The sequence below is a fragment of the Cotesia typhae genome, unplaced genomic scaffold, assembly GCF_013202065.1.
Source record: "Cotesia typhae breed Kobodo isofemale line unplaced genomic scaffold, CoteBio_Ctyphae contig_4, whole genome shotgun sequence".
NCBI lineage: Eukaryota > Metazoa > Arthropoda > Insecta > Hymenoptera > Braconidae > Cotesia > Cotesia typhae.
Window position 1 is genome coordinate 6,365,610 of NW_027423748.1, and position 12,499 is coordinate 6,378,108.

At 29.4% G+C, this 12,499-nt stretch overlaps 1 protein-coding gene across 1 annotated transcript in view; it reads left to right on the top strand.

Moving 5' to 3' along the window:
• Positions 1-12,499, top strand: part of Nox (NADPH oxidase) — a 47,387-nt gene that overhangs the window by 23,926 nt on the left and 10,962 nt on the right. The window contains exons 8-12 of the mRNA XM_074242561.1: positions 1,761-1,971; positions 3,793-4,019; positions 5,103-5,291; positions 5,473-5,666; positions 11,823-12,144. Of these exons, the coding sequence (XP_074098662.1) occupies positions 1,761-1,971; positions 3,793-4,019; positions 5,103-5,291; positions 5,473-5,666; positions 11,823-12,144 (1,143 nt within the window). The remainder of the gene's footprint in view (positions 1-1,760; positions 1,972-3,792; positions 4,020-5,102; positions 5,292-5,472; positions 5,667-11,822; positions 12,145-12,499) is intronic.

Genomic DNA, 12,499 nt, shown 5'->3' on the forward strand with positions numbered 1-12,499 from the left:
AATGGAATTGTCACCTTGAAGTTTAAATTATAATGTTATTAAAAAGGGTATTCAAAGGGAAGATACTTTGAATACTCTTGAGGAATGAAAGGGCAATAACGGGATATTATTGAGGATTATAAACGCACCTTGTTTATGAAACTTCGGAAAGTTTGATGACGTTACTGCAATACCTTTTCACACTTCACCAGGTGTCAATTCTAATTTTCTCGAAATTAGTTTCTATAAGCTATCGGAAATGAGTACTAAACTGAAGAAATTTAATCAATACATCGCTGTTGTTCAAGCAATCTATTTTTTTTCATAAAACTAATTTTCGCTTATTCTTTAAATAAAAATTAAAAAAAAAAAAGGACAGTATTTTACTTCTGACAGATCAAAAATACTTCATGAAAATAAAAGTCATTTTTTTCTCTTTTGCCTTCCGTACTTTATTATTTATTCACTGTATTTCGACGTTTATTAATTTATGAATCTCTTAAAAATGCATAACAAAGTGTTCAGTAATTATTAATCTACTTTTCTCACATATTGGCTGCTAACTTATTTCAAATTAGTCACTTTTGATCACTCACTACACTCTGCAAAAAAAATCAACTCGATTCAAGGTAAAAATTTTTGAATCAATAAAATTATTTTGAAAAGTTGTAAATAATTGTAAAATTCTAAATAGATTCGAATATTGCGTTAGATAAAATTTGTTTATTTTTTTTTGTGCATGTTAATGTTGACATATGTCAATCAATAATCCATGTAATTGACAGAATAATAAAATTTTATGACAAGCGGATTTTTATTTGAAAAGAGATTTTTATTTATATTGTCAAATTTGATATGACCAGAAAGGTTTTGACGTAAATTTTAATCTTTTCACAATTTCATATATTTTATTGTGGTAGTCAATTTTTTATATCAATTTTTTTAAGGAGTTTTGAATAATTTATTGGCTTTATAAATTTTTTCCGTCACATTTGTCTATTAAATTATTAATAATCGATCCCGTAATAGCAGTATAAAATTTTCAATTTGTTCCGAGAGTACACAAACTAAATTTATATACTATAATTAAAAACATTAAACAAAAATTGAGCAAAAGTTTATTTATACCTAATTCCCGGTAGTCCCGTAGTGATTGTGAGTTGCTAGTAATAATAGAAAAAATATAAAATACTATTTATTAAACTGAATTAAATAGTTGGAAAATAAACTCAACAAGCAACTAATGTCACTATCTTTCATGAGTATTTGATAAACTGACAATTATATCTTTATATAATTTATATAAATTATATATTATATAAATATTTAATAATTATATTTAATTATATTAAATATATTTAATAATTATATCTTAGGAGTTCAGCGATAGCGTATATCCATCCATTATAAACCAATAAATATAGATTTTCTCCGAATAGAACTCTTTTAGAACAAATATAAACGTATCATAAAGTATTTATAAGCTTTTAGGTATTCAATGTAATTAGCATTTGTCCATCAACTTTATTTCGCTGATGGTAGAAAAAAAAAACAAAAATACCACCTATCATGCTTGCTATTGATGATATTGAATTTAGATTCAATTATTAGCGTCTATTTATTTTACCTAGTAAATTTTAGCGATCCCATGAAAGTATACTGGCTTTAATTAACCTTTCCTACTTAATATATCCTCTTCTGAGCTCTATTTCATTTCACTTGACTCAGACTATTAATAATAATGAAATAATATAATATAACGTAATATTATTTTGATAAAGGGGACGGATTAATTCAGCACCGTGAATTGGAGCACGTTATGCGAGCCTGTATGGAGGAGAATGGAATGAAATTTAGTGATGAGCAGATTGAAGATTTAACGCTTGCCCTGTTTGAAGACGCCGATCAGAGTAATAGAGGTGCAATCACGTTCGAGGCCTTGAAGAAGCAGCTCGAAAAACAAGAGGGTCTTCTTGAGAATCTATCCATCAGGTAAATTGATAACCAGTAGTGAATAATAATAATAATACCATTTAAACTCATCAATAATTCAGATGATTTGTCTCGATCATTAAATCGCTTCTCTTGTCGCTGCTTCTTCGTTAATTCTATTTTCACTTTGCTTTGTAATTAATCCGTCATTTTCCTTCGCTTCTATCGGCTTTCAACGACTAGATTTATTTTCCTTATTCCTACGTCTACTCATACCCGTAATTAAATATTTAAAACTCCCGAAATATAACTAAATTACGGTTGATTTAATCTAATATTAATTCAGTTAATCGGAATTTTAGAAAATACAGAAATATAAACTTTACTTCCTTAACAATTAATCAATTAAATGGAATTTTTATATAAATAAGAGAGCGAAGCTTTTTCTGCTATTGTCGTCTATTTGACCTTAATTCCTACAGTAATGTCACTCGAGTCAATTACTTTAAAATAAACAACTAAATAAAGATAATCATTTGAATTTTTATGTTCATAAAAATTATGAAACTTGAAATGCAGTCGAAAAATTTTAATCATAATTACATAAATTTTCATTTCGAATTGCATGTCTCGTAAGCGAAGCGGATGAGGTTGTGATCTACACTCGTACAGTAAAAAATTTTTCGTCATTTTTTAGTGTTAAAATTTGTGTGTTGAATATTACACTCTTATTACACAATCATTAAATATTGATTTAATAATTTAACACACAAGAATGTTCACAATGACGAAAAATTTTTTGAACTAAAATTGTCTCTATTTATTTTCTATCGCACTTGTAGAACAATATTTACACATAAATGTCATAGCAAAAATCTAGTTTCAACAGTTATGACATTTTTAAAAGGTATTTTGCTTTTTAAATGAATAAAAAAAATGTTTAAAAAAATTATTCCATGGAAATCCGGCTGTCAAATGTATGTATGAAAACTGGCGTGGTCACGATAACTGCCGAAAAACTTAATTGATCAAGTCGATTTATTTTATACGCTTCAGCATGATATAAAACTGTCCTTTCGAAGATAACGGTCTAGTTCAATGTAATTTATTTATAATTACTAATTATTGTTAATTTAACAATAAAATAAAAATCCACTAATCGTTTGTATATCGTTTGACAATGACGTGAAAGATTTAAAAGTATTTTATTTTAATCAATTTTATTATGGAAGATGAGATTATGAGGCGTGCATTTTTGGATTTTTAAAACTTTTTTGTAGCTAAAACTCTATAAAATATAAACTTTTAACACTTTGTGCAAAATTTGGAAAATACTTTACAGATATCAACCAAAAGTTTTTAATATAATAAAAAATTATTTGTGAATTTATTTTAATTACACTTGTAAAATATTTATAAGAAAATGATCATAAACTTTTAATGAGATTTTAAAAGCATCATTGAATTTAAATGACGCAATTGGAAATTTACCATTTGATATTGAATTTTACGACATAATTTTTAAATTAATCGTATACATTATTCCATGAATTTTTTTACTGTAATGTTTATAATTTTGACTTAACTTCGCAAATTTGATATACTCAAGCAACAAATATTTTATCCCAAATCAATTTAAAAGCTGCTTTACTTATTCATGGCACTTGATAACACCGTCCAATAATTGATCAAATAAAACTTCCATTAAATTCAAATGTCATTTAATGATTGAATAAAGCTTTTATACGCCAAAAGAGAAGAACATGAATTAAATATATATATATATATATATATATATATATATATATATATATATATATATATATATATATATATATATATATAAATTACTAATTAAAGACAAGCATTTACGTTTTCCAGCATCGATCGTTGGATGGTACCACCGAAGCCCGAAGAATCCAGACCATCAATTTTAAGTCTGCTGTATTCATTAAAACCTTATCAGCTGACAAAACCTTACTTAAAAAATAACCACGTCTTCATAGTATTCCTCTCGGCGTTTGTTATTATCAATTTTATCCTTTTTGTGACAAGGTTGTATCAATACCGAAATACAAATTCTTACACAATGTTGGCTCGAGCATGTGGTAAGTATCACTGAATTAAAAACTAAACAAGCAAATAACAAATTTATTTTATAGATTTACTTTTTTATTCATTAAAAAATAAGTATTAAAAATAGTAAAAAAGCGGTACTAATTTCAAATGAACAAAATAAAAATTTACCTCATAATAGTCGGCAATAATTATCTCCTTCAGTTACCATGATGACCGTTGTCATGTCCTTAATGTTGCGTAACATTTAAAACCTGATACAAATAATTAAAAAGTACTTCCATTTTATTTCATTTATTTAATGGAAAGATAAAAAATTATTACATCAACGTAAATGACATTTAAGCTTATTTTAAACTGATTTTCAACATACACATTTAATTATTGTATTTAAGCCGAACAAAACATTACACAATTTAAAAATTATTTCTTCCTTACTCTATTTAATAGTCTTTGCTATATCATTCAACAAAATCAAAAAAGTTTCAATTATAAAAATGAATTTTTATTTACTAAATTAAGAATTATTGAAAAGGAAGGCTTTGATCTGTTCTCCAACATCTTTATTTGGTAATTATTTACAAGTGGGGTCCATCATTTTCATTTTCATTGAACGAAATTTTTTTTGAAAATTTTGATATAGTTTTTTTTTGAAAAATACATAAAAAAATGAACAACTAAAAAAAAAAGTTGATCATTACAATTTTAACAAATTTTCAAAAAAATTTATAAATTTTTTAGAAAATTGTGACACTCAACTTTTTTTTTTGAATTGTTCGTTTTTTTATGTACTTTTCCAAAAAAAATATATTAAAAAAAGATAAAATAGAAATTTTATCCAAAAACATGAGAGCCAAAATTTTTTCCAATTTCAAGAGTTTGGCTCATGAGTCAAGTCAATTTTTTTATTAGTGTATTCACGCTAAAAGTATGAAGAACATAAAAAATGTCAGAGCAAAAGATTTTTCCACTAATAATAATATTTAATCCTTATTCCTCTTAAAATATATAAAATAAATAATAATTTATAAATAAAGGGAATTTGAAAATATTAAAAATAAACAACAAACGAAAAAGTAAATAAATGAATATACTAATGTAATATTTATTCACAGGGCAATGTTTAAATTTTGATTGCACGTTTATATTAATACTGATGTTACGACAGTGCATAACATTTCTGCGTACACATGGATTTAATTCGATTTTACCGTTGGATCATCACATTTACCTGCACAAAATGGTTGGCGTTACGATTGGAATGATGGCTGTCGTGCATACCGCAGCGCATCTCCTAAATTTTGGTAAAATTTATTGATCAGTATAGATTACGATGTTACGATGCTGTTAACGAGAGATTCCTGTGCATGATGAACGATTGGTGCGTATGGGCATGGAAGTATGAGCGTATGTGTGTGTGTGAGCTGTAAGGGATCAAAAGAGAATAATACGTAACATTTACTTGACTGGTAATTTTAATGTTAGGTATGGTTGTGATCAACGATGAAGTATTAAATAGTTCGCACTACACGATGTCAGAGTGGCTTTTGACGAGCAAACCAGGACTCTTTGGTCTAGTGGGTGGTGGAGCTAATCCAACTGGTGTTGCCTTGATCGTTATTCTCTTTATTATGACTACATGCTCGATGCCCTTTGTTCGACGTGGCGGAAGCTTTGAGGTATTTTCAATTAAACTCAATCAATATTTATTTATCTGTTAATTCTCCACTTCAAGTTTAGGATAATTTAATATTGTCATAAATTTTCAGGTATGTCTATTGATTTACGAGACATTTATGTGATTTTCAAACTTTCAAGCTATTGAATAAATAATTTTGCTTCACGAATCCTTAAATTTATAATTACATTTCATGAAATAGATTTTCGATAGTATGACGGTACTACAATAGATTTTTATGAATAAAATTTCGCATAGTTGACCATTTTTACTTACTTTTAATGTGTATTTTTTTTTTTTAAAAAGAATGTTAATTAAACTTTTGATGATTACATTATTTTACCGCTTTCGAAAGTGGTGGCAGAGTAAGGAATTTTCGGGTTATTTATAATGTAACACTCAATAACTGCCAAGTTTACTTTTTGTGTCGGTTTAACTCTAAGAATGTGTTGCTTTTCGTTAATGACGTTGATATGTGGAGTCAAGTAGCGCTTTTTGAGTGTTATTGGCTAGAAAAATTGCAATTTTTTTACAATTTAATCTATTTTTTTAAGAGAATAAGCAAAATTTTTTGGCCAGTGTGTTTATATGATAAAATGGGTTTTTATCTCAAATTTTTTACTCACTCACTTCTGATTTTATTTTTTAATTCAATTCATTATTTATAAGTAAGTTGAATAAAAAAATTTTTCGATAAATTTTTTTTTTAATTAATCTAATTACATTTTTTTTTCTCGTTTTTACGTTCTTAAAAATACTTTCGTAAATTTATGAAAATTCAGCTTATTTATAATTCTGATGACTGATCCAACAATTGTCCAACTTAAAATTTAAATGAACTAAATTATTCGGGAATGAAATCTGTGTTTTAAAATTTACTCTAAAAAAATTAAATAACACGGCGCTCATTTAAATTTAACATTATTCTACATACATAGTATTGTACGAGACAACAATGTGAATATTAAAAAATTTATTCGGAATTTTCACATGATCGCATTTACGAATTACATGTTTTAAAAGCGCAATCACAAAAAAAATATACATTATTATTTAATGGCCCCTATGTAAACGAGTGAGAGAATTTTTTAAATTGTGGTTTTTTTTTCGTGGTTATTGATTTCATATAAAAATTGTAGAATTTTTACTAACTTGACATTAATATTGCATTTTGTCCTATGAATGAAAATATTTCGTTATGAGATTGAACAAAAAGTATTCATATTTTAATTTGTTTATTAATATTGAAGAGAATCGTTATCAAAAATAAACTTCACAACAAACTATTGAAAAAACTTCTCTATTGTTTTACACTTATTAGCTAACAAAAATTCACTAGAGATTTTTCAGAAAAAAATGCCTGATGGTTAATACCTTTATAGAAAAACTCACATATCGATATTGGGTTTTATTTTTAATCAATACAGACAAGAAAAAAATTTTTCGAATTCAAAAGTTTCAAGTTAACGGGTAGCTCTGTTTGTATAAAAATATTTTCTATTTTACACTGAAAAATTCATCTCTCTGGCTAAACAAATAACAGAATAGCAATAAATAGATTTTTAAACTTCACTATCCGCTTTTACAGATAAATCCGTTAGAAAACATGTGACTAAAAAAATCGGTTTACCCTGATAATACATATATTTTTTATTTTTTTATACAGTTTTGATCACTGCCATCTACACTACTGGAAAAAATTAAGGGATCAAAAAAAAATTCCAAATTTTTCGGTAGTTTTCAACAGGCCGTAACTTTGAGAGAAATGGTCGTACAGGAAATAAAAAAAAAGGAAATTGTAGCTCCAAGTGTCTAGTTTTTGGATTAGAACTTCAAAATTTTATAGCCTCCGCGGTTTCTGAGTAATCGTAGAAAAACCAGCAACAAAAAAATTCTCAAAATTTTTTTAGTTTTTTTTTTTGGTCTACGGGCGTGGAAAAAATTTTTTTAGCTTAACCACCATAAGGATCGGATACTTTGTTCATTTAGCTTTAATTTCTTTTTTTAAACACCCTGATACGTCGACTCCTCGCTGAGATATCGGTCTTCAAATGGAAAAGGATCTTTTTGTCTTTGATTATCGATATCTCAGCAACCAATGATCGCACAGAAAGTTAAAGGTGGGTTTCAAGAACTTGAATGAATTCCCCTTAACGATGTGATGGTAAAAAGTGAGTGCGAGCGAGACAGCAGAGCAACAGAATTTATTATTACATTGTTATCATCGTTATTATTACTATTGTTATTATCGTTATTATTACTATTATTATTATCACTATTATCACTATTATTACTATCATTATTATTACTATTATTATCGTTCTTGTCATTATTAATACCGGAGTATATTTAATATACTAAAGATGTTCTTTTTTTTATAAAATTGTTCATTTACATTTCTTTGTTTAATGAAAAAGTTTATTTAGTTTTAAATATTTGACTGAGATTTATTTGGAAAATGCGCGCGAACGGTTGAGTACGCCACCGCGGCAAGAGATGGCGAAGAATTTCGCCGCTCGTTCGTTTGCAGTAAAAACCGACGAACTAATATAAGCGAAACTGCGTGGCGATAATTTTTGTTCTTTTAAAGAACAAAAATTTATTTACCTGAAAGAAAGAATTAATTGAATTCTCGAACAGATTCAAAATATCTGAATAATTATTCAATTGATTACTTTCATTGGGAAATTATTTTGGTGAAAATTATTATTTAGCAAATGTTATTTTTTTTTCTAAGTCCCGAACGACTTTTGTATGGAATTGATTTGGTATGAAATTTATTGTAATCTGTTGAAATTAATGAGTGAATTTAATATTTGATCAGATTTAAATAATTAAAAAATCTGAAGTTTGGCGAAGAGCGATAGATGGCGATAATTTTCCCAGATCTTTCACTCTTGGAGAAAGGTCTGGGAAATGCCAAAAGCGATTTTTATCGACGGGAAAGGCAACCAAGTTTCCCAGTGGTTATAACCTTCCCAGTAGAAGACCATTCACTAGGAAGTAATCAAGGAACTCGTACCTTGTCTCCGACCAGGAACCAGGTAAGTGCTGACTTGTCCATTGGGGGAAATTTGGCTACCGGGAAGGGTTGCTTTCCAAGCACCCAGCCTGGACTAGGGGCAAGTAGGGCCGGGAAGGGTTGCTTTCCAAGCACCCGGAGGGAACTAGGGGCAAGTAGGGCCGGGAAGGGTTGCTTTCCAAGCACCCAGAGGGGACTAGGGGCAAGTAGGGCCGGGAAGGGTTGCTTTCCAAGCACCCAGACGGGATTAAGGGCAGGTAGGGTCGGGCAACCATCGGTAAAATAGGAATACTACTGCGTAAGGGTAGTAGATAGAGTTTGGCCACCAGATGGCACTGAAAAACGGGAAAACAAAAACGGTGTGTGTGGGTTATGTACGATATAGTAATGTTTGATATAAAGGTTGTAAATTTTATAAGTTAAATTTCGATATTTGTTGCTTGTTGTTTTAAATAAATAGAGTACCAAACATAATCAGGCTCAAATCTCATTTATAAGTAATAAGCTATCCCTAAAAAGATCCTGGACTCCGGCGAGATTTCATTCGAGCTAGGGAATGTAGAGACTTGAGGAAGTGTTATCCAAATCAACAACGATTAAAATTCACTCCTTTTGGGAAACCGGAAAAATACCCGTTACAACGACTGTCCATTGTTTTTTCGAAAAAAAATTTTTTCTTTCCGTCACATGAATTTGAAAATGCAACAAAAAAAGGGCTTTTAGTGGTTTTTTGGAAAATCAAGCGCTGGATCGAAAATATTGAGGAAACCACTAATGTTAAGTGTGCCTTTTACAGTTCAATATGTCCACAAAAACCCTACAAAGAATCAAATTAATCCAGCCAGCCGTTTTTTTGTTTCACTTGATCGAATTTTTGAAAAAATTAAAGGATCACGTTTTTTGCTCTGAAAAGCTCATAATTTTTAAAAATGAGAAAAAAATGGTTTTTTCGAGCTTTTTCCACATTTTCGTTCCAAAAGTGCTTAAATTTAAAAAAAAAAAAAAATTTTTCGAAAAAAATTAAAAAAAAAATTTTTTTGGAAAAATTTTTTTAACAAGTTAAGGAAACTCAAAAACCATCGCCCAATGATTTTTATCACCTTTCCACCGCTGCATTCCTTGATTCTACTGATCTCCTTTTAATTAAATTAATAAAAAAAGTTAATACCCCTTTTTTTTTCTCATTTTTAAAAATTATGAGCTTTTCAGAGCAAAAAACGTGATCCTTTAATTTTTTCAAAAATTCGATCAAGTGAAACAAAAAAACGGCTGGCTGGATTAATTTGATTCTTTGTAGGGTTTTTGTGGACATATTGAACTGTAAAAGGCACACTTAACATTAGTGGTTTCCTCAATATTTTCGATCCAGCGCTTGATTTTCCAAAAAACCACTAAAAGCCCTTTTTTTGTTGCATTTTCAAATTCATGTGACGGAAAGAAAAAATTTTTTTTCGAAAAAACAATGGACAGTCGTTAAGGGAATTCATTCAAGTTCTTGAAACCCACCTTTAACTTTCTGTGCGATCATTGGTTGCTGAGATATCGATAATCAAAGACAAAAAGATCCTTTTCCATTTGAAGACCGATATCTCAGCGAGGAGTCGACGTATCAGGGTGTTTAAAAAAAGAAATTAAAGCTAAATGAACAAAGTATCCGATCCTTATGGTGGTTAAGCTAAAAAAATTTTTTCCACGCCCGTAGACCAAAAAAAAAAACTAAAAAAATTTTGAGAATTTTTTTGTTGCTGGTTTTTCTACGATTACTCAGAAACCGCGGAGGCTACAAAATTTTGAAGTTCTAATCCAAAAACTAGACACTTGGAGCTACAATTTCCTTTTTTTTATTTCCTGTACGACCATTTCTCTCAAAGTTACGGCCTGTTGAAAACTACCGAAAAATTTGGAATTTTTTTTTGATCCCTTAATTTTTTCCAGTAGTGTATAAAGAAGTTTAAATGTAATCAGAATATTTTTAATCTACAATCCCATAAACTTTATTAGTACATAACTTTGTCAAGTTTTTTAACTTTGTTTCATTATAAATATAATTAACTAGGGGAGGGTGGGGCAAGACGGCCCACTTAAGCGAGTTTTTATTTTTTATGGCTTTCTTCTATCAATTGGATTTATTCTGATCCAACTTTAACTCAATTCACCGTAATTTTTCAAGATTCCAAAAAAAAATTTGGGGGGGGGCAAGATGGCCCACCTCCAAAATATGATGAAAAAATATTAGAAAAATAAATTTTTGGTCAATTTTTGAGGTGGGCCTTCTTGCCCCTGGTGGGCCGTCTTGCCCCACCCTCCTCTACACTTCCAATTGAGAAAAAATTTTTCTTAATGAATTTAAAATACTCAGACTTAAATCATGAATTAACTTCAATATCTATCTAGGTTTAAATAAAATACACTAAAAAAAAAAAAAATTAGATTGATTCAGATGGAAAATTCTTGAACCAAGAAAATCATTAAAAGTTCCACTGTCTTGAATTAGGACAAAAAATTGTTAAATCAAATAAAATTTACTCTAGTCAAGAAAAAATGTCTTGACTCAAGAATTTTTCTACTTTTATCAAAATTGTGGATGTTGAAAACATCTGGGACTGGTTAATGATAGGAAAATTTTCGAGGGACCAGACGAGACACTTAAGGTTGTTATCGTGGTTAAGGCATACCATCAAAAACTTTTTGTACACTTATTAAGGACATGATTACCCTTGACGTTTTTTGATTTTGGTAGTAAATATACAACAAAATTTTTTTTTTATTTTGATTTCCATTTTCGTGTAGTTGATAAGTAATAGAATAAGTGTAATAAAAATTTGAAAGCATAAATCATTACCTTCATATAGAAATAAAATTTTTTAAAATAGCTTAAATTTTAGGCCGTTAGATCACCGGGTCTCCTTAATGTATTTTTTTGTTGTTTTGATTTCTCTTTTTTTTTAGAAAAAATGTTAAAAATTAATAAAATATTGATTTACAAACATGACGTAACATTTGATAATTAAAAAAAAATTAAAGCTTGAGAAAATTTTTTTTTAAGTACTCTAAAGTTAACAGAGTATTTATTACTACAATTAAAATGTAATGAGTAAGCTGAAAAACTCTTGACAATAATATTTACAAAAACAGATATTCTACCGGACTCATTTGCTGTACGTCCCCTTCTGGGTACTAATGATATTTCACGGGCCTAACTTTTGGAAATGGTTCGTACTACCAGGATCAATTTACATGGTGGAACGAGTGCGTCGTTTGATGTGGTTGCGATCTGAACGGGGTAAAACGTACATAAGTTCGGGTCTTCTACTGCCATCGCGTGTAACGCACCTGGTGATCAAACGACCTCTCCATTTGGATTTTCGTCCAGGCGACTACGTCTTTGTGAATATACCAGTGATCGCTGGGTACGAGTGGCATCCCTTTACTATCAGCAGCGCACCAGAGCAAGAGGGTAAGTCAACGAGCTTTTGTGCAACCAGCAACCAGCTCGTTCTATCCTCACCTTTTATTTTGAACTTTATTTTTAATTCTATTCTTCTCCTATCCAGCCAACCACTCGTCCGCATTTCTCTTACTCGCTCTTACCTCCGTGAATCTCCCTCACAAAGCCCTTGTGATGCCACTTTTAAAAGTTGCCTCCTTATACTACACACCAGCTTATACTTTTACTTCTACCCTCTACCCTTTACCCTCTTTTCTTTTACCACTACAACCTTCCAATACTACACCTTCCAACTACTATATATACTATACACACTACACCACCAAACTTGTTCAACTGTATGCTATTAAACTGAGAGAGAAAG